The 23,551-nt window shown below is 45.3% G+C and overlaps 1 protein-coding gene across 2 annotated transcripts in view; it reads left to right on the top strand.

The window, feature by feature from the left end:
- Positions 1 to 23,551, top strand: part of KAT6B (lysine acetyltransferase 6B) — a 203,023-nt gene that overhangs the window by 6,343 nt on the left and 173,129 nt on the right. For both annotated transcript variants that reach the window (XM_040320659.1, XM_040320660.1), the window contains exon 2: positions 21,355 to 22,175. In XM_040320659.1, coding sequence (XP_040176593.1) covers positions 21,561 to 22,175 — 615 coding nt within the window. In that variant the 5' untranslated portion in view covers positions 21,355 to 21,560. The remainder of the gene's footprint in view (positions 1 to 21,354; positions 22,176 to 23,551) is intronic.

The following is a 23,551-nucleotide window of genomic DNA, read 5'->3' as shown; positions in this document are numbered from 1 at the left end:
ATACGGGGGAGATTTGGGCTAGCTGTGGGTGTTTGCAAAGTGTACCCTTCCTTTTAAAAAAAATAAATAAACTCAACTTATCCGATGGATAATGCACAGGGCTTGAAGGACCCCCTTGACTAAAAATTGGAGTCATTATTAATAACTTCCCTTTTTTTTTTTTTTTGCCCAGTTCAGCTATTCCGGCAGCTGTTGCAGCAATTGGTATCTGCCAGTCTGTAAAGGATCAGGTCAGACAGCCTGATGGGCCCAACCAGCAGGATTATCTGCCTGAAAGTAAGACAGATATTCCTTGTGCTTGTGTTTTGCTGTTGATGCCTTTTAAAAAGGATTCAATACAGCACGTTTTTCGTTTTAGCTCTCTTGTCTGTACAGCTGCACAGACTTTGGTGGCTTACGAACTGGTCAGCCGAGCTTCCTTATGAAAAGCTATTGGCAGGTTTCCCTTTTTAGGGGGAACGTTTAATGGTGATCATTTGGAAAAATATATCCTAAAGGATTTCCAGAGGGAAGAGTTCTCTACTTTCTGTGAAGAAAAGCACCAGGCGTCCCTTGTTTAAAACTTTCGGGACTGCTTCCTCAAATGATTTTTTTTTTCTTCTCATAATTCCTTTCTCATTCATTCTCTATTTTTTTTTTAATACATATTCACATGGCATGGCCCTACTTATATTTTGCAGTGTAAGCAAATTGGGGTCAATGTACTCCTATATAATTACTCCACATGCCCCACTGCTTTTTAATTCTCATTATTCTATGGGCACCAAAGCATTACCCATTCCTCTCTTTTATTTTATGTTTTACAGAACTTGCCCCACCCTAAAACAATACCCAAAAATAACCCCTCCCTGGTTCCCTCTCCCGATGGAGGGACGAGGTCTCTGTATTATTTCATAGGCCGGGCAAACTCCTTCCCCCTCCTATAGTTCCCTTCATTCTCTTCCCTTCTAAGTATACTAATACGTTCCATGGTGTCCAAATTTTGGTGTATTGCTCTTTTCTATCCTGTGCCAAGAGCACCAAGTCCTCTATGGCCCCTACGTTTCTAACCCTATTCAACCATTCTGAAATTAATGGTGGTCTAGGGTTTTTCCAACTTTGAGCTATACACGCCTTGGCCTCATTGACTAAATGGCATAGGACCACATTTTTATATATCTGTATTGGTATTTGTGAGAGGTGTAGTAAAAAGAAAGATCGTCCAATACTGGGTAGGTTATACATTTCTGGGAGACCCTTTGTAACTCTTGCCAATAATGTCTGATCTTAGGACATGTCCAAAATATGTGAAGCAATATTCTTGCATCGCCAACACTGAGGCTTCAGGGAAAAACCTACCCAGCCTTGACTGGGTATAGTATCACCTAGTCAGACGTTTATAGTTTGATTCCTGAGATCTCGTTCAGATTGATGAGTTCAGCGCAAGATATATTATCTTCTGATGTTGGGCAGGAGTAAAGGTCTTATTAAGATCTCTTGCCCACTTTCCAATTGCTGACATCTCATAGTCGTCTGAGGGTGCAATTAACAGCGTATAGATCTTAGAAATTGTTCGGGAGAGGGGTTCCTTCTCTTCACAGTACATTTCAAGCCTTGTCAGTTCACGTCTAAAATTTCTCGCTGGGCCTAATGAGGTTAAAAAGTGGCAAAGTTGTAGTGCTTGTCAGTTATTTATTTCGAATCGGCCTTGAGTTCAGTATGTCTACACCAGTCTATGACCCTACCCAAGTGCGCTGCTTGATGGTATTTAGAGATGTCTGGGACTGCTAACCCAGGAGTCCAGCGCTATATCCGTCTCTTAACCCCCAAACAAACTCCCATATCTTTTGAGTGTTCCATTGATCCCATTGGTATGCACTCCCCCCCCCCCCCCAAAAAAAAGGGGGGAGAGAGGAAGAGTGGGGGTGGGGGGGAGAAAAAAAATTAGGGGGTTGGGGTCCATGCTTCGGGGGAGAGAGGTCCTCTGAGCACCTCTCTTACTCTCGTCCTGTATCAACCTTTACATTGGGGGGGTGGACTCTTTATTTTCTTGCTTCTCCGTCTCCCTTTTGGGCCCTAGAGCTTCCGCCCCCTGTATACTCCTTACTTCCCAAGGGGCCTGGTTTTGCTTCTAACCAGTTCAGAATCACAATAGCCTCCGTCTCAAGAAAGGAGAACAAATCTGGGAGCTGCCCTGGGTGCCGCAAAGTAATGTAAGGGAGTTTTTCTTTATAGTCAAGTATTTTCTGCAAAGTAGCACGAGATAAGTCTGGTAAAATTGTCACCATAGCTCCATCTTGCTCTGTCTCCCACTTCCCATGCTTTGCGGCTTATTAATTATTTGTGCGTATAGCCAGGGCTGTGGAGTCGAGGAGTCGGGGGAAATTTTGGGTACCTGAAGTCGGAGTCGGCAAACAATGCACCGACTCCGACTCCTACTAAATTTAGATTGGAATAAAAAAAAAAAAAAAAGCAAGTTTAAATGTCCCAATTCACAAAAAGTTATAATTAATGACTTCTATACTGTAAGAATAAAGACCAATGCATGCAGTGCCTCACGTAACCGCAAAACGAACACGTTAAGTGACCATGAAGAAGCATGCTTTTCATGTGCTTCACTATATGGCACGCAACGCACAATTAGGAGCTGCGATACTTATACTTTCCATAGTGTTGTGTTCTGCTTTTACAGGGAACGCATGTTAGAGAACCAGTAAGTGTCCAAATTAAAAAATTCCAACAGGAGTTTTATAAAGCACTAAAAGAAGTTGAAAAGTATGATCGCTCATCAAAACTTACTGTTGAAGAAGCCATCCTTGTTTATCCAGAGATCGTTAGTGATGTGGCCAGAATAGTTACTGCAATGCCACCCACCCAAGTCAGTGTCGAAAGATTATTTTCAGCCCTAAAAATAATAAAGTCTGACTTAATAGCCTCTATGAAAGAGGATCTGGCAGAGGCAATTCTCTTCCTTAGAACTCTACATTGAATTGATTTGCATTTGCTAAGCCTATAACTACATTTCAAGATTAATATAAACCATTTCTAGGTTTTACACATTTTGTTTTTGGTTCATTATAGATAAGCTTTGTTTTTGTTCTAAAACAACCAAATAATGTGGTTTGTATTTTTGAACTGGTAAAGATCCTGTTCCTGATGTTTATGCCTGCTGCTACTATCCAGCCACTTGATTGTTTTCATTGTGTTTGTCTTTTGCTTAAACTGTGCAATACAGTAGACTGTTGGCTTCCCAGCCAGTAGTCCTGTGGTAGGTTTCGTTTCTTTCCCTCAAGGAATGTATAAAATACATTCGCATATTAATACGTCGGAGTCGGGGAGTCGGAGTCGGAAGTACATAAAACTGAGGAGTCGGAACATTTATCTACCGACGCCACAGCCCTGCGTGTAGCGGTGAAAACGACATATAACGTCTCTTGGTCTATTTACATTTACTGGGGGGGGGGGGCAAAGATCTGTGTACTTTTTCAAATTCCAATGCTTGGGGAGGGGAAGGGATAGCTAGCTGCTGACATATTGCTAGGACCGTTGCCTGTAGAACCTCCCTTTCTATAGTTTCAGGGATTTCCCTAAACCGCAAGTTCTGATGGCGACTAAGGTCCTCAAATTCCTCCAACTGTAATTGCATAGCTGAGGCGTGTGAGATTTGTATGTTCTGTACCTGTTCCAGGCGCTGGACTTGGTTCTCCAGGGAAGCCACCAAGTCCTCCTCTCCCTTCAGCCTCTCTGATAGGTGCTGTACCTCTGTGGGTACCTCCTTCAGCTCCCTGGGATGCATTTCCTCTATGCGTGACACCATTGCCTCAATATCATACGGGTTGGCAGAGCCTGTAACAGAGCTTCTTCGGTCCCAATCTCCTGGGACTCCTGATACTGATGGCATCCCTCCTTGATCCGGGGGGGGGGGGGTTAGGACTGTATCCCCCCTGGCTCTGTGTCCCTCGCTCCATATCCACTTGAACCTGTGGGGCAGGTATTGCCCGCTTCTCAGGTTTGTCAGGCACACTTGTCTCCCTGCTTGACTGGCCGTGCACACACTTGATGTGTTCCTCCCCACTCATTGCAGAGTCACTTGATTCTGCCTTTTGCTTCCTGGTTACAGCAGCTCGTGTGCGGGGGGAAGAAATGCCCGGTCTCTGCGCCGCTTTCTCTTTCATCTTCGTGCCCAAGTAATTTTACTGTAGCTGGGCTCGTGGGGCTAGGGAAAGCTAGGGTAACTGCATCCTTAGCTGGGCGTCAGGGTGGAGGGACAGAGCTCTGTGAGCGTGCTGCTCCCTACTCCACCATCTCAAAACCACACCCCCCTCATAATCGAATACTTTCGACCCCAAAGATTCTTCTTTGGTGTTCCCGCTGGATCCACGAAAAAGAGAGGTGTGTGTGTGTGTGTGTGTGTGTGTGTGTGTGTTTAGTATTTTTTTATTTTTTTTTCCTTTCTTCAGGCACTACATCATTTTAGTTCTTTAAAGAGTGATTGTACAGGTTCCTGTATCCGAAGGAGCAAACCCGTTTTATGGTTAAACACCACACAGGGTCACATGGTCAATTTTTATTGTTTATTTTTTTCCTAAAGATCCCTGAACCAGTATCTACTAATCCAGTCCTTTCTGATTGAGTTTGTCTGTTCAGTTGTAGCTTTGTTCCAGATGGTGGACTTTTTAGCCTCTATCGATATAAAGGATGTGTATTTATACGTACCTATCTTTCAGCCTCATCAGAGGTTCCTGCGAATTGCAGTAGAGGAACGTCCTTTCCAGTTTGTGGCTTTACCCTTTGGGCTTGCTACAGCTCCCCCAGGTGTTCACAAAGGTCCTAGCATCAGTACTGGGTTTAAAGGTCCAAGGGATTCTGGTGCTAGGGTATCTGGATGACCTCCTGCTCAGAGATTACTCACTACAGGCTCTAGAACAGAGCATAACACAGGGCTCGACAAATCCCGGGCGCCAGGTCGCCATGGCGACTAGAAATGGGGCCCTGGCGACTTGGCTTGAGCTGGGGCCATCTGGTGGTGAGCCGTTGGTATTACAAGTTAAGCATTACAAGTTAAACAGCAATTCTAATGTCATTTTTCACTATTTTCACTGCCATCTTCTTCCCTCTAATTAGAACCCCCAAACATTATATATATTTTTTATCCTAACACCCTAGAGAATAAAATGGCAAACGTTGCAATACTTTCTGTCATGCCGTATTTGCGCAGCGGTCTTACAAGCGCACTTTTTTGGTGAAAAAATTACACTTTTTTGAATTAAAAAATAAGACAATAGTAAAGTTATCCCCATTTTTTTTTCTCCTACGCCTTCCAGGACGGCACACCAGAGAGATAAGGGCTCCTCCCACAGGAAACACAATCAATTGACAAGTTTGTTATAAGTAGGGTTGTCCCGATACCGATACTAGTATCGGTATCGGGACCGATTCCGAGTATTTGCGGGAGTACTCGTACTCCCGCAAATACCCCCGATACCGGAATAGAATACTTCCCCTCCCCCCGCACCGCCGTCGCGCCGCACCCCGCCGCCGTTACGCCGCATCCCCGCTACCGCCGACTGTGTAATACGCGCTGGGACATTACAGCTTTGAATAGCTGCAATGATTCGAGCCGCGTATAGACACTCCCCCTTGCTCGGGTGAACTGTCCAATCCCGAGCGAGGGGGAGTGTCTATACGCAGCGCGGCTCCAATCATTACAGCTATTCAAAGCTGTAATATCTGCGTCCGTGGCCACAACTCGTTTTCCCCACCCAGGAGCGGACTGTCTGTCACTGACCACTTCCTGAGGTCGGAGGGTCAGTGGGTGGCACCATTTACTCCTTTCCCCCGGTTCCTCCCACCTGCCGTGCACCGCGGATCTCTCACTCCGGCTATGTGCAGAGCTTGAATAATGCCTGCAGTGGCTGAGCAGCTCCCCCGGCTCCCCAATCTCCTCTGCAGGGAGGAGGATCTGAAATAGAGGACGGACCTGTCATCACAGCTGACGCCCGGCGATCATCCAGGAGCCAGTCTGCTAACAGCCTCAAAGGTACAGTCCTGCCCATGCCTGACACTGGCATCACGTGATGTCACTTCCTGACTGAGGGCGCCCCGAGAATTACCGCTGCTTTCCTCTCATGTCCTCACAGCCCTGAGTGATGATATGCATGCTATCCGGCATATGATGACACCTACTGACCCCATGCCATCATTATCCTCCCCTTTTCCCTGTTCCTGGCATCCTACCTCCTGTAATACTTGCCAGCTTCCTACCAACTTACCCCTGGCTGTCATCTCCATCCTCATCCTAATCCCCCTGTTCCTGGCATCTCACCACCCTACAATCATCTCTGCTGTACCCACTGCCAGCTGCCTACCACCTCACCCCCTGTCATCATCATCATCCTCTACCCCACATCTGACATCCTACCACCCTGCCTTCTGTCATCATCATCCTCTACCCCACATCTGACATCCTACCACCCTGCCTTCTGTCATCATCATCCTCTACCCCACATCTGACATCCTACCACCCTGCCTCCTGTCATAATCATCATCCTCTACCCCACATCTGACATCCTACCACCCCTCTCCTGTCATCATCATCATCCTCTACCCCACATCTGACATCCTACCACCCTGCCTCCTGTCATCATCATCATCCTCCTACCCCACATCTGACATCCTACCACCCTGCCTCCTGTCATCCTCATCATCCTCTACCCCACATCTGACATCCTACCACCCTGCCTTCTGTCATCATCATCCTCTACCCCACATCTGACATCCTACCACCCTGCCTCCTGTCATAATCATCATCCTCTACCCCACATCTGACATCCTACCACCCTGCCTCCTGTCATCATCATCATCCTCTACCCCACATCTGACATCCTACCACCCTGCCTCCTGTCATCATCATCATCCTCCTACCCCACATCTGACATCCTACCACCCTGCCTCCTGTCATCCTCATCATCCTCTACCCCACATCTGACATCCTACCACCCTGCCTCCTGTCATCCTCATCATCCTCTACCCCACATCTGACATCCTACCACCCTGCCTCCTGTCATCCTCATCATCCTCTACCCCACATCTGACATCCTACCACCCTGCCTCCTGTCATCCTCATCATCCTCTACCCCACATCTGACATCCTACCACCCTGCCTCCTGTCATCATCATCGCCATGTACATGGCTAGAATATGTGGGGGACATGGCTGGAATATGTGGGGGACATGGCTGGAATATGTGGGGGACATGGCTGGAATATGAGGGGGGACATGGCTGCATATGGGGGGGACATGGCTGCATATGTGGGGGGGGGACATGGCTGCATTTGGGGACACATTTAAAAAAAGTATCGGTATTCGGTATCGGCGAGTACATAAAAAAAAAGTATCGGTACTTGTACTCAGTCCTAAAAAAGTGGTATCGGGACAACCCTAGTTATAAGTTCCCACCCACCCCCTTGCTCCTCAGTATTTTGATTGTGTTTCTCCCGAACACAGCGGCACGTTTGTTGTTTTATATTACCTGGAGACGGTGAGGTCGAAGGGTACCCCTGTTGAGGCAGGTTCAGGGAGGCCGGGGAGAGCTGAACTAACCTGTTGGCTTCGGTCGCTCACAGGTCGCCACAAAGATATGCATGGGCGCTCTGAGCTGTGGTGAAAAAGCCATCGTCCCTCTGCAAAAAAGCCGCCACGATACTGCTCTCTCCTTCCTGGGGGGGTTGCCACTAAGGAGCATTGCGCTCCAAACCTCTCTCTGAGAGAAACGGGAACCGCGCCACCGGAGCGTGGGCGTTTCCTTACAGGGCAACCCGGAAGTGACGCTTCGGCGTGGAGAGCAGCGTGGAGCGGTGGGGGTCGGCGGCGGATAAACCCTAACACAGGTACCGGCAAGCCAAGGACCCAGCCAACCTCCTCATGGAACAGGAGGAGAGGAAGGCAAATGTGACTGCAGGCAGATCCAGGTCGGGGTGTGGTGAGTACTAATCCCCCTTGGAAAGGGAGGAGAAAAGGGAGTGAGAGCTCCTGGCTTTCAGGGGTCTGAGATCCCGGAGCCAGCCAGAACAGGCTGGAGTTTATTTCTCAACACCCTTTCCCCTCCCCAGTACAAACCTGCAGTCCTAGGGGAGGACAGAGTAAAGTGTATATCTCTTGTCTTTAATCTCCCCAGCGGAGCCCAGGAGACCCAAATAAACAATCTCCTGCCGCTACAGGGCAAAGCTCCTCTAAAAATAAATGTGTGGGTACTGTAAGGATAAATTCCCACCCAAAGCCCTTTTGCTAAGAATATTTAAAAAAAACTTTCCGTGTAGCCACCAGGCAGCCAGTAACTTAAGGTCTGACATAGAGGAGCTTATCCCTAGAGAGGACACATCCTCCCAGGAAGGCCTTGTCTGAATGGGATCTAGTGCCCTTCCCCCCGCTTTCACAGTCATTCCCTCTAGTCCAGTAAAGGAAACTAAGGAAGACAGGGAGGTTAAGGGGGAGCCGAGCAGAATAGGACGCCCCATTCACCCTAGTGGATCTGGGGGGACTTCTGCAGGGAAAAAATCGGCCTCTGAGGACCTTATGGAAGTCCCTAGAATAATCTCATATAAAGGCCTGAGCAAGGCTCAATCCAGGGTGGTGGTTTTTTTATCCACTCCATTAATCCCTAAAGGATTAGAGCCAACTGCCATGAACCTGACAGCTTACAATGGTGCTGTTAGAGGTTTTTAGCCCCGCAAAAACCTACCTCCTAAACTCTTAAAGGGGGGTGGACAGGCACTCATAGGGGACATCTTAAATGTATATATATTACCCTTGAGGAGGTTGCTTATTAGTGGCAACATCTTCCCAAGTTCCAACAGGTGTCTGATTGCCTATCATCTCCTCCTTACACTGCTACTATATCTATCAGTGTATAAGAGTTAATCAATAAACCTCTGGTGGCTTAGGCAACAAAACCACCAGGGCTGTATGAGAAGCAGAAAATGTGAGCCTAAAACCCTTAATTAAGAGTTTTTTCTCTGCAAACCTCTGTGCTAAGGCTATGAAAATTAGCCTGTATTTAGTATGAAGCCCTACAGGTGTCTGATTGCCTCCAGCCTAAGATTGTGATCAACTCTGCATTAGAGATCTAACTGATCGCTGGGTCTGTGCTCGTTAAGACCTTAAAGGCCTGGACTCGCTCCCACCTGTGTGTATGGATCAGCTACAACTACTCAGACTTATGCATGGTAAAATAGCAGCTACCACTATTGTGGTATGATCACACACCTCAGACTTCCATTATTGGAACTACCATATTCCTCCACTGAGGGAAGGATTAGTATCTGGAGTCAGGCTTGCCTAGGATAGATTGTTGGCCTGACCGCATCAGAAATGCTATCCTATGGCTCACTAGAAATGCATAATGTTGATTATGTAATGGCACACAGTTGCTTACCAAAACGCATAACATTGATATGTTGGTAACACTTCTATTATATAACCATACACCATTGCTATTCAGAAATGCTCAACATAGTTTACTGATAGTAATATTTCTGTGGGTTATACTTTACAAGGTTGCTAGTCAGAAACGCACAACATTGGAAGTTTATCTTGTGTCTTTTCTGTTATATAAATATCCTATGGTTCATCAGAAATGCATAATATTGACTATGTAATGTTACACTACTGCTTATCAGAAACACATGTCTTTGAGTGACTGATAGCGACATTTCTGCTGGTTATATGACTGTACAATTTTGCTAATCAAGAAAACGCACAATATTGTAGTGGATATTTATGTAGGTTAAGTGACCGTACACGGTGGCTATTCAGATATGCACTGAATTAAGCTTTCAGTTGCTAGTGACATTTCTGTTGATTAGATGACCCTACAAGGTTGCATTAAGTAACACATTAAGTGGTCAGCAACATTCTGTTGGTCATATAACTGTACAAGTTTCTAATCAAAAAATGCATAACATTGTATTGCTGGGAATGACACTTCTGTGGGTTCAGTAACTGTATACTGTTGCTATTCAGAAACGCACAGCATTGGGCGTCTGGCTAGTGACTTTTCTGTTGAGTGGCCGACAACATTCTGTGGTATAGCTGTGCAGGTTCTCTAATCAAAAAATACACAGCATTACTGGCAGAAACGCACAGCATTGAGTTTTTACTAAGTGACATTTCTGCCGGGTATATGACGGGGTTGTCTTGTTAAACTGAAATGCACAATGTTATTGTTGGTAACGTTTCTGTCTTAGGTCCCATACCCTGTTAATGATTTGAAGTGTGTTGGTGCCACTCTCTGGTCATGACTGCAGGTGGTCTAGCACCAGCAATACACAGTTGGGGGGCACATATGTCTTTTTGTGTGGTCATACTGGCTATGCGACTGCTTTTTCGTGACCATCGAAAATACGCAAGAGGTGTTAGTAATTTTTCTGTTGGTTATAGGACCGTACTGCGGTCGGTATCAGGAATACACAACACTGAAGCTGTCCTTGTCTTCCTGTTTTTGAACTTTACCTTAGTTTGCTGTACATCAGAAAAACACAGCATTGGAAGGTGCCCGTGTCTTCTGTGTTTAATTACTCAGAAAAACGCCATAATTGCTATTGTCCTTTCAGTTGGATGAAGGACCCTAACCTATTAAGCATCAGAAGCTCACATTGGAGCCTCTGTCCCTTCCCTTTGCTTAGGTTACATGGTATCTTATTACATATTAGAAATACACAACATTCTAAGTTTGATTTGTGTCTTCTTTGTCCTACAGGTGACTGTATATCAGAAAATATAACAGTGAAAGCTGGGTGTGTCTTCCTGTTTTAATGTTCCATATTAAACCTAAGCTGGCTACCCTTCAGAAATTTAAGATTTATGACCTGTATATCTGTGATATTAATTATATATCTGTCACTTTATTTCAGACCTTATTTTCCATACACATGGAAGGAACAGGATTTCTGATGGCAAAAGATTCAGTCCTTTACATCTAGGCATGCCAGAGACATGCCCTAGACCGGAACCCAGTAGGGTTATAGGACACTAGAAGAAGGTCATAAAAATCACCTATCATGGTTATAAAAAAGAGGGGTTACGCTGTTAGAATTGGTTGCTTGAGGATACAACATCAGAGCTTATCTGACTAGTTCACCCAATCCGATAAATTTACAGCTCGGTATGTATCCTTCAGGTCACCCCATTGGACGAACTGGATGTGACTAACCAATATTCGTTTCTTACTCCTACTATAGAACTAACCCTATGGTAGGGATCTGCTTAACTTGGCACCTCTGGTGCCTGGAGTAGATTATGCACTCAGACGCCGTGTATTTACAAAATATTGTATTTTGTTGGCGTGCGGCACTCACGTAATTTGCCCTGAGAGTGTAGGGCGAATTGTGCCTGCGGGTTGTGCACAGGGGTGCTGTGGAGAGTTGCTTCCCCTGATACCTTTTGTTTTATATGCCAAAAAATGCAGTGGTTACTCGCAGTTCTTACCAGGCTCCTTCATGCATAGTTTAACGCATCTGCCAGCAGGACTATAAGGAGCTGGGGGATATAGAACAGATTCACATCTGACATGTCAGCATTCAGATGGGAAGAGAACCAGAAGTTGGAAATGACCAGGGGGTGATTGGACTTACTTGCCAACAGGCTTGCATAGCAGCCGTTTTTGACCTGTCTAGCAGTGTGCGTTGGAGACAGGGGGTTGGTCGGCACAAGTGGGCGGGCGCAGGAGTGAGCCACGCCAAGACATCCTGTGGACCTGACACTGACCAGTAGGTGTCCTCTCTATAGAGGCACATGCATTCTGATGAATGGAGGGGGGCAGGTGAACTGAAGGGGAACCACCCCTCCTTGAAGGTGCAGGAACACACCAAATGCCCTACTTGGGTACATACCTGCCCAGTCATTTGAGTCCAGGGAATAAGCTTTCCATAATCTAGTATCCTTGAGTGGGTTGATTTCCTTGTTTCACCATGACTATGGCGGACAAGAAGGGGACCCACAAGGATTGTCCGTCAGGAGACCCTTTTTTTTTTTCTAAACCATTCTCCTGAACAGACCACTGGCTTGTAACCAGATGTTTTTTCTTGGTCGATCAGAGTAGTTCCTTGTGCCACAGAACAAATCTCTGATTAAACTTTTTGATGGTCCTATGCAGCAATTGCAGACATTATTGACCACGATGGCTAGAATATTGGCACAGCCAATCCTTCTATCTTAAATAATTCACAGGCTCTCAGATTTTTCTTTGAGAGCACATGCCACCTAGGTCCTGCATCCGAAATGGAGACAGGGACATAGGTGGAGCGGACCTGCAGGTCAATTACATGATCCAGCTAGGATACCTTCATCACACACTAGGTAGTGTAGGTGGTGAAACAAAGTCAGACTCTGACATTTAGCAGAAAGACCTTGCAGGCAAGGGTCCCACCCTAAAGTAGGCCTGAGTTCTTTTATATCCTCTGGTGTGCCGTCCTGGAAGGCGTAGGAGAAAACCTACGTTAGATCTACCGGTAACGGTATTTCTACGAGCCTTCCAGGACGGCAGGCCTACTACCCACCCTATGTAAAGAAAGGTAAGCTATATGCTAAATGGTAAGTACCGATGGGGTGCCCCTTGTGAACCAGTTCAAGATTACTTTATTAAATACTGAGGAGCAAGGGGGTGGGTGGGAACTTATAACAAACTTGTCAATTGATTGTGTTTCCTGTGGGAGGAGCCCTTATCTCTCTGGTGTGCCGTCCTGGAAGGCTCGTAGAAATACCGTTACCGGTAGATCTAACGTAGGTTTTTTAATATTATGAAAGATAATGTTACGCCGAGTAAATTCATACCCAACATGTCACGCTTCAAAATTGCGTCCGCTCGTGGAATGCAGACAAACTTTTACCCTTTAAAATCTTCATAGGCGACGTTTAAAAAAAATCTACAGGTTGCATGTTTTGAGTTACAGAGGAGGTCTAGGGCTAGAATTATTGCTCTCGCTCTACCAATCGCGGCGATACCTCACGTGTGTGGTTTGAACACCGTTTACATATGGGGGCGCTGGTCACGTATGTGTTCGCTTTCTGCGCGCAAGCTCGTCGGGGCGCATTTTCTGGCTCCTAACTTTTTACCTGGCTCCTAGATTCCAACAAATTTGTCAACCCCTGGCATAACATATACAGTGCAGTGTTTGGAAAGCTTAGCTTTTATCATAAATAACAAAAACTCAACCCTGAGACCAGCTCAAAGTCTAAAGTATTTAGGTCTGATCCTAGGTACGGCCCAAGCTAGAGTATTTTCACCCACAGTGATCTATGCCCTGAAGAATCAGAAGTGTCAGATAAAGGGGCACCAGACAACCCAACATTCGGCTCTGTAGGAGTCTTCTAGGGAGGATGGTATCCTCCTTTGAGGCAGTGCCCTATGCCCAGTTCCATTCCAGGCCTCAACAAAACATCTTGTTGGCTTGAAACTTAAGAGGACAAGCCCTGGATTATCTCCTCGGGCACGTTTAAGCCTAAACTGGTGGTTGCAGGATCAGAACCTGCGAAAGGGAAAATCATTCCTCCCTGTAACTTGGACAGTACTGCCTACAGATGCCAGTCTCTCAGGCTGGGGAGCGACCCTAGAGGGGCTCATAGCTCAAGGGAAATGGTCTAGGACAGAACAGATACTGCCCATCAACGTCCTGGAATTACGGGCAGTACGACTGGCCCTACGGTCATGGACGGTGGAGCTTTGGGACTGCCCTATCGGGGTTCAGTCCGACAATGTCACTGCAGTGGCCTATATAAACCACCAATGCAGTACCAGGAGTCTTTCAGCTGGAAAGGAGGTGAACCACATACTAGCCTGGGCAGAGGGACAGGTGCTGATTCTATTGGCAGTTCATATCCCGGGAGTAGAGAACTGGAAGGCAGATAATCTTAGCCGCCAGCTGATCTGCACGGGGGAATGGTCCCTACACCCAGAGGTGTTCCAGGAAATTTGCCTACGTTAGGGATGGCCAGAGGTCAACCTACTGGCATCCAGGTTCAACAACAAGCTACAGCAGTTTGTCCTGAACAAGAGATTCTCTGGCAATCGGAGCAGGTGCTCTGGTAGTTCCATGGAGAAAATACTCCCTGGTTTATGCTTTCCCTCCGGTCCCTCCACATTTGTTGTGCAGGATTCAGAGAGAGGGAGTTTGTCATTCTGGTGGCACCAGCCTGGCCCAGAAGGCCCTGGTTCCTGGAGATTGTAAGACGAACAATAGATGGGCCATGGGAGCTTCCACGGCGCCCCGATCTACTGTCTCAAGATTTTGCATTCCTCCCCAATTTACAGTCTCTAAATTTGACTGCATGGCTATTGAAGCCAGGGTGTTAAAGGACTGTGACATCTCGGAACCAGTGGTGTCTACCCTAGTGAAATGCTGTCACTAGGAAGATCTATCATAAGGTCTATAAGACTTTTTTTTATATTGCTTGCTGTGAAGCCAAAAAATGGCATCCACGGAAATGCATGATTGGGAAAATTCTTTTTTCTACAGTCGGCTGTAGAAATCAAATTGGCTTTTAGGGCCAAAACTTGACCTCTGATTGTACTATCAGTATTCTTCCAAAGGCCTCTAGCCTCCCATGCACTGATCCAAACCTTTATGCAAGGGGCAACTCATTTGCTTCCCCCGCGTTAGGTCACCTATGTGTCTTTGGGGCTTGAATTTGGTGCTGTCTGTGTTACTTAAGCAACCATTTGAACCTATTAAGGAAATTCCATTATACTTGTTACGCAAGCTAGCCTTCCTGATGGCTGTCACCTTGGCTAGAAGGGTGTCGGAGTTGGCGGCCCTTTCATGCAGGGAACATACTTGTTCTCTCACCATGAGAGAGTCGTGTTACGACCTGTTCCATCCGGGCATTAGAGGAGCAGACACGGACCTGTCATCCACCTGCTCAGTTGGGATCAGTGGACAGAGCAGGTGGATCCACTGGCAGACTCTACCTGTATGAAAGGGGTCTAAAGAAACCCTGCCAGGGTTTTATCCATAACTTTAAAGGTTTGTCTATAGATACTTCAAACAGCCAGTATGTCACATGAAATGTGTGTCATTTTGTGATTTTGTTGTTGGATGGTGTTTGCTTTTTCTGCAGGAAGCTGTTGCATCAGCTGGTTAAACAGCTAGAAAGAAATCTGAAAGGTTAAGGTACACGTTCATTGTTCTGCAATTATACATGAACAATGATTTTTTTTCGGCTTATGTCAGTAAATATTAGTTCACATGTATGTGAGCTTCTAACTGCTTTTTTTTTGTTATCTCTTTAATAAGTGCAAATACCTGTTCCTGCCAGAAACCAGTGCTGTCCTTAACACTCTGCTCTTACCAGACCTGCACACATTACCTCTGAGCTACAGGACACCCCCCCCCCCCTTGTTATGGATTTGAGAGAAGCATTCTATAGCCATACTATACTACTTTGTGCTGCTGCTCCATAGATACAGTATGTATGAGGGAGCACCATCACACTAGGACAGGAGGTGGCAGAGTCTTCAGGTGAAAAGTAGGGGGGGGTAAGCAGTTATCACATCGACGGAACTTTTTTTTTTTTTTGGGGGGGGGGGGGGATTTTAGATGCACTTTAAAACAAGAGGCATTTTGGTTTTTGATAATTAGCGGTGTAGCATATGTATTTGGTACAGGCGGTATTATTGGGTACATTTCTTTGCCATTTTTTGCAGCCATCGCACTGATGCATAACACCTATGTAGCACTACCCCCTCAGGAGCCGCTGGTTGTTGTTGGGATCGGCATATTAAGTCACCTCTCAGTGTTGTCTAGGGGTGTAGTTGATGAGCAGAGTAGTAAGCGAATTAGTGAGCGAATGTCCAGTCAATGAATAAAGGTTTTTAAATGCTTTATTTCCAGGCCCAACATGGCCAACATCAACATGAGGTATAACAAAAAGGTTGATGAAGCAAAAGAGAACTTTGCAGTATCAGGCCTGGATAAGAACCGAGCAATCCTGCTCTCAACAGCACAGTAGTAGTAGTTACAGTTCGTCGCCACTCTAGCCAGAGTGGGTGAAGTGCCCCCGGACAGACTCCTGCCACGAGCCTGGCAGCCGAAGTGTCACTTTAGATTGCTGGGAGGAACAGGCCTCTGCCACAGACCTGGCTCTAGGGCCTCTGCCACAGGCCTAGTACTTTAAGTGAACCGAACGGATTGAGCGAATCCTCCCAGTAGATTAAGTAAGGGTCACCGGGTGACAGTTGAAGTGTACCTGTCAATGTCCCAGTCACCAGATCCCCGATGGTTCGTTCAAGCCCTGTTGGACAACCTGCCTCCGTGTTCTCCTCAAGCCGACCCCCACCCACCCTATGGCATACAGCCTGGGATATCCTCAGTAGAGCTGGGGACCCAGTAAGTCACTGGGGCCCCTCTCAGCAACATGGAACTCCGCATAGCGGGTGACCCCGGCCTGGTAGGCCATCGCCGGGGTCCGTTGGATGCGCACACCCTGAAGGTGGGTGCTGCACCTGGAACCAGCGAAGAACAACACAAAATGGCATCTGCCACAGATATACTCTCCCCCAGCATGCCCTGCAAGGGAAAAACTCCTCTAATTGGCTGCTGGGGGGGAAAAGTGTCTCTGCCAGAACCCCTCTGGAATCGGGACCCCTGGAGCGCAGACTGACCTACAGGAAAGTTCAGGAATGACAGCAGCCCGGAATTTAGCAAATTGTGAATGGGAGCAAAATAACTCTCCCTTTCCCCACTAACTTTAGCGTAGCGCCCATACCGAAAGAAAGGGGGCGCTACACCTAATTAAAGTCATAGATAGAAACCGCCATAGATGCTAGCGAGAATAGCTGTGGGAGAACACTATAACTCTGCAGGAGGGACCCCCCCCAACATTGAATCAGCAATTATTATTTTTATTTATTTTTTCCTTCCTTCCCTCAACCTGTAGTTGCTGGAATGAAAATCGCATCATCTATGGCCTGCCTTGGGCTTGGCCATACACTGCTTGAATCTTGGCAAGTTCAGCAGGAACCAATCGAGATTCAAACTATACTAATGGGCAGGCTGAATGTACCAACTTGATCAATCGTTCAACTTGGGTACAACCAGCCTGCCAGATTTGCTTTCAAATAATCGCAAGTGGCTTCTAGCAATAATCACTGTTTTCTCCTGGAGGGGGACAGCTACCCTATCCCGCCTGGAGAAGACAATGGCATTAGGGAAGGATTTATGCATCAACACTATCTTTGCTGATGGAGGAATCAAGCACATTTTGTTCCTGCAACCCATGGTTGCAGGAAAGAAAGTCACTATGTGTATGACTGACCTAGGTCATTTAATTTGAACGCCCTCATTACCAGACAACTAAAGCTGAAGCTAATATGGAGACTTTCATTGGTGATCTCTGTGGATATTTTCATTGCCTCACTATAATGCTAAACCGGGGCTTCAGTGCTTTAAGTGATCCAGACCACATCTAAACATCAGAAATTCTAAATTCCCTTGCGTGCTTCTTCCAGGTCATTGATTTAGAAGTAGAAAAGCCAGAGGTGGCTAAGCAACTGGCATTTAACATTTATGTTTTTATGCTGATTTTCATTTTACCTCAATATACCCCTGATCCTAATCATTAAAGGGGAGTTCCAGCCTTTTTTAGGTTTATTAAAAGTCAGCAGCTACAAAAAGTGTAGCTGCTGACTTTTAATAAACAGACACTCCCCCCCCCCCCCCCCCCCCCCCCCCCCCCCCCCCCCCCCCCCCCCCCCCCCCCCCCCCCCCCCCCTCCATTCACTCAGCTTTCTGCCTTACGGCCAGGCATGTGCAAGCGGTGCTGCGCTCCCTAAGTGGATAGGCAATCTCCTGGGACCTGTCGCGTGTCCCAGGAGATCGCCTAGAGAGAAGTCGCCGCCGAGGCGGTCCCTGGGTGGAAGGAGGAAGTGGGACAGGAAGTCCCACTCCTACCGAAGCCCCCCCCCCCCCCCCCAAAAAAAAAAAGATTGCATGCCTAATGTGTGTAAGGGGGTGAGGAGCGCTTAAAGGGGAAGTTCCACTTTTAGGTGGAACTCTGCTTTAAATTTGTCAAGCAAGAACAACCAGTAACACAACTGAAGTTTTTATTGTAGCTGACCCTACTATCTGTGTGGTACTATTGGGCAAAAAATGTTAGGAACCAAAACAAGGCTGTACTATTATGTTTTTGCACATTGTGCCATCATTGTATGTACCAGTAAAATCATTGCATGCACCAGAGCAGCTCATCTTGAAAACAATTTATTTTCTATTTGCATTATATACTAAAAATGTGTTGAAACACAAGGATTGCAGAAGTGTAAACCTTTTACAGTTGTCTTACACTGTTATCTGTGGTTAAATGACTAAATAAAAAGGAAACCACATGATACATCTCTGCTTTACTGCACCTAATAAAGCTTTTGTCTACATCTGACCTCTTCCCACCAACCTGACACAGCAGTATGCGTTTTCGTTTGCTAATATCTATTTTTTAGAAAATATCAACTGACAATTTCAGCCTTGATTTATTTTTTTTACTAAACTTAAAGGAGTTGTAAAGGAAATGCCTAAAATTAATGTCTGCAAGGTAGACAGACAGAATAGTGTAATGATTCTGTTAAAAACGAGTAAATACCTATTAAATTCCTTCATCTATATCACCTCCGGCATTCTAGTTTCTGTTCTCTCATTCACTTCCTGGTTTGCATCACTCGTTCATGTAAGAACTACATTTCCCAGTATGCATTGCGGCACGCCCAGTAATTCACACCTCCTTGAATTCTCTAACACGTAGAGAGCGTCCTGCCGCACAGATGTAGTTCCCAGGAGGGGCGAGCATGTTACTGACCACCGCAGTAAAGCCTCCCTTCACGGTGGTCAGTAAAATCAGGCAAGCAGGAAGTGAACAGAACAGAGAAGAAATAGAGCAACAACAAACAATGAGGAAGTGAAAAGAGGAATGTCTGCAGGTAAAGGATGCTTATTATGAAAAATAAAAATTCCTTTACAACCCCTTTAAAGCGGTTCTCCACCCTAAAGTGAAGTCACGCTGATCGGCGCCCTCCGGTGTCACATTTGACACCTTTCAGGGGGGTGCAGATACCTGTCTAAAGACAGGTATTTGCACCCACTTCCGGCCCGGCATTCACGGGCAAAAGACGGGCATTGCGTCACATCCCGTTGTCCCCCTTGTTGTGTGCTGGGAACACCCGGCTCCCAGCACACAGCGGGAGCCAATCGGCGGGCACAGCGCGACTCGCGCATGCGCCATATTAGTGTCCTAATATTAAAAGTCAGCAGCTGCAGTATTTGTAGCTGCTGGCTTTTAATATTTTTTTTTTGGCGGAACATCCGCTTTAAGTGTGGTGTTAAAATAAAACTTTCATGGGACAAATGCAGATTGTCATGGGACAAATTGCCATTGTTCATCACCTTCTGAAAATGATATTTGCCTGGCAGTTGTGTTGCCCTCTTGTTTCATAACTTTGAGTAAAAAAAAAATGTATGTAGATCAGAAAGCCAGGAACTCTTATCTGCAAGCAAGGGGGTTAGCGTGTTGGCCTGACAACTAGCATTTTCATATAGAAGGACCAATAATGTCATGCTTTGTGTTTTTTGTTTTGTTTTTTCTCCTAACTGATGGCTTGTAACATTCTTAACAATTTGCTGTTGGTAAATTGGCAATACCACATGCAGTGCACTAAGTCATAGCATCAAATGGGAATCATTGCTGTAATGAGCCATTCAAAAATTGGATTTGTCTGCTTGCTGTGGATTTCAGAATGCCACATTTACATCTGATGTGGTGGTAAAGTTAATTAATATCAAATGTGCTTTGTACTTAAAGTAGAAAAACATTTCAAATGGAAAATATATTGGTGTGGGCAGTTTTTTATTTTTATATTTTACATACATTTTCTAAGCATAAAATTACTGGTTCAAAAGTGTTCTTTTGTGAAACGGACTATAAAGCCTTGAGATGCACACATTTCTATGGTGCAGAGGTACGTAGTCAGCTGGGAACCCATGTTGCTTCCTAAAATATATTGGGGTCTAAAGTAGCAGTGAGTACAGAACCGTTGCACAGAGATTCAGTTTTAAATTAATTTTGGGTTGTTTAATGGGTGTTGGTGCCACTCTGGCATGTGACACTGTTAATGCAATAGTATAACTTCAAGCTTTAGCTTTCTGGTCTTAGATGCCACATTGTGTGTGTGTGTGTGTGTGTGTGTGTGTGTGTGTGTGTTTTTTTTTTTTTTTTTTTCATTCCATAGTAAAACCATGTTCACTATTTTACATGCATTTTTATCCCTGCAGTCTGCTGATATCCTGCAACTTTTTTTGTAGCCACTTCCTTTCTGCAGGCATTTGCTGCTCAACTCCAACACAACAGTGGCCCATACCTGTACTCTATTGTAAAACAGGTGACAGGTTGTCAATAGGCATGGTCCACTGTTGTGCTGGGGCTTCTGCTACTGCTGCAAAATCCTGCAGACAGGAAGTGGGTGTCTATACGCTCATTGTATGGTCACAATAGAAGAATGGTCCACTATTGTCAAACATAGCAAACCCAGCCTGCAAAAAGATGTGTAAGAGTTGTTGAAGCAAATGTATGTAGAACAAGAAGTGTCTGGGGGGGGGGGGGAGACCACCACAGCTCACCAGTTTATTTAATGAAAGCTGCAGATTTACAAATACTGGAAATGATTTTTGAAATTACATTAACACGTTCAAGCTTGAGTTTTTGTGTTGGGCACTGTTCACACTTGAACACCTTGTTCACATCTGAGCGTCCTGTTGCTTGTAACAAAATGCCTGTCAGACAGAATTGAGCATTTTTGCCACCAAAGACATTTATGGAACGGCCTGAAAAGCGCAGCATGAGCTTTTTTTGCAAGCATTTTTTTGAGCGTTTTCTGCCCTTTTTTCAGCAGCATTTCGCACCTTTTAGTTAAAATGGGAAACAATTTAGAAAAAATGCATGACAAAAGCTTAAAAAACATGCAATTCTGCTTGCAAACGTGACGTTTAAGTGTGAATTGTAGCCTTATGATTTACCGTACATATACTTGCAGTTACAGGAAGGTACCTTGCATGTTCCATTTATGACATTTACTATAATAGAATCATGCTGTCATTTTGCAGTGGTGTCGCTTTCATGCTAAATATCAGGTGCTTGCCAAATTCATTATGATAATATGAATGGTCTGCACAGTGTATTGCACAGTTGTCCTTCATGTGGCCAAATTACATTGTTGTATTAGCGTAACAAGAGTTTCATGAGTCAAGCAAACTGTTTTCTCTTTAGATGTCTCTCTGTCATTCATTAACATGCCTCACGCTTTGATCAGTTCAGTGAAGTCTGTTTCCTCTTTTCTTTTAGATTATGTTTTATGACGTGGATTTACTGTATTCCAGCTGTGTCTTTTGATGTGACTGCTCTTGCCGGATTTGTCCTCTGAAGATGGATGTGTGTGACCTGTTACCGAACACAACATAGGAGTCGGCTGATTGTTGCTTGGATGTTTATTGTGGTACACGGATGACCTCTATGGGTTTCATCTGGCTTTTGGATACAGTTTTTCAACCATGGTAAAACTTGCAAACCCTCTGTACACGGAGTGGATTTTGGAAGCCATACAAAAGGTAAAAAGACAAAAACAGCGTCCTTCGGAAGAACGGATTTGTCATGCAGTGTGTGTATCCCATGGTCTTGATAAAAGGCTTGTATTTGAGCAGCTTGAACTCAGTGTACAGGATGGCTCCATTCTCAAGATTAACAACAGAGGTGTGGTTTCATACAAAGATCCAGAAAACCCTGGGCGCCTTGCCAATGTTAGCCCTGATCCTCTACCTAAAGCAGCCAAAGTCCAGCGAGCTGTAAGTACTGATCTGCGCACTGTGGACTGGAATAAACTCCTTCGTAGGGCACTGGAAGGCCTTCAAGAAAACAATGGCTCCTCGCTTAAGAATATTGAGAAATATTTGCGTAGCCAGAATGATTTGGTTGGAATTGTGGCAAATCCCATTTTCCAGAGGAGGCTGCGTCTAGCAGCCAAGCGGGCTGTTAACAGCGGGAGGCTAATGAAAGATGGCCCACATTATAGGATTAACTATGGAGGATCAGAAGGGAAAGGAGTATCCAAATATTCTTCCTCTTCCATGCTTCCTCTAGTCGGTCTCCTTCCTCATGAGAAGGATCAGGTGAGTGTAGAACATATGTCCACAGTAAAACTGTACAGTGGAGTGAGTCGTTTGTGTTTTTTGGGGGCTTGACTGTACTAACTGACCAAATGCTTTACAAACTGACCACATGCTTTACAGTTTCTTATTGTATGACAAAATCAGAAATGTATTTAATCAGTAAAGGCTTCCATTGATTATTCACATGGGTGGTAGTTGAGGAATTTAAAAAATAAAATCTTGACCTGCTTCCTGAAATCTACCTTGTTGATCTCTTCTCTTGGGGTGTTTATTTTTTTATTTTCTGCTTGCCCTTCCTGTGCCAAATGTCATGAGTCCCATTGGGAAGCGTTGCCTTCACTTTCATCCCATAGCCAAAACAGAAAACCCCTGTTAATTTAAGGAATCGCCAGGTCACCAGAAGGTCTCCCCATTGTAAAATTTCCCCTCTACTAACTTTTCTGGGGACAACCCAAAATCTCATTGTTTTTCTTTTTACTTTTTACTTTCAGGGTTACCAGTAAACGGGACAAATGGAGAGGGTTAATTTCCCTAATGGGAGCAATGACTGATAGATGTTCTAATCCCTCTCTGCTCTATCCAAAACTAAACCTAAAAAAAAAAAGTTTTGCCTTAATTTATACTTTTAATATGAAAATCATGGTGTTTTCCTGCAGCCAAGGGGGTCCCAGACAGCCATAAAAGTGTAAGGCTGTGCTCCCCTATACTTATGTAAACACCAACACTTCTGGGCATCGGCATTTACCTACGCATACAGGTACAAAATATTTTTCCAAACCCAGAAGTTTCTCATTCAGGGAAATATGGTACACTTGCATAGACAGGTAAGCGTCAGTGCATAGAAGCATTGGCTTTTTTTTTTTTTACCTGTTGGTCTGACCAGTAACACACTTTGTCTGGAGGCGTCTCTACTGGAGTAGCAATGGAGCCACTCTTGGACAGCAGCATTGTCTGGAGAGAGGGTAGTGTTGGATGCACTAATAATAATAATAATGTTTACACTTATATAGCGCCAATTACAGCGTTACCGCTGTGTCTAAGCGCTGATAATGGTTGTCATTATTACCCAACTCAATGGTACTCATTTTACCGACCTCCGAAGGATGAAAGGCTGAGTAGACCCCGTCGGGATGGAACCTGCAACCCTTGGGACACAGGCAATCACAGACTGCTGCAAAGGAGCATTAAATGCCCCCTGCGCTATCTTACCAGCTCTTACTAGAAGATTTAGATCCAAACTGCTGCCCTTTGCCTTCATACAGCCCTTGGGAAACTTATCCTCCCAAAGAAATTAACAAAGGGGCATAATTTCTCTCACTGACACCCATGATATTGCACCTTTCATTCCACCCACTGACGCCTGCGATGGGGCGCTA

The sequence above is a fragment of the Rana temporaria genome, chromosome 8, assembly GCF_905171775.1.
Source record: "Rana temporaria chromosome 8, aRanTem1.1, whole genome shotgun sequence".
Taxonomy (NCBI): Eukaryota; Metazoa; Chordata; class Amphibia; order Anura; family Ranidae; genus Rana; species Rana temporaria.
The sequence above is the reverse complement of the archived record's forward strand: the minus strand, read 5'-3'. Positions and strand labels throughout refer to the sequence as shown.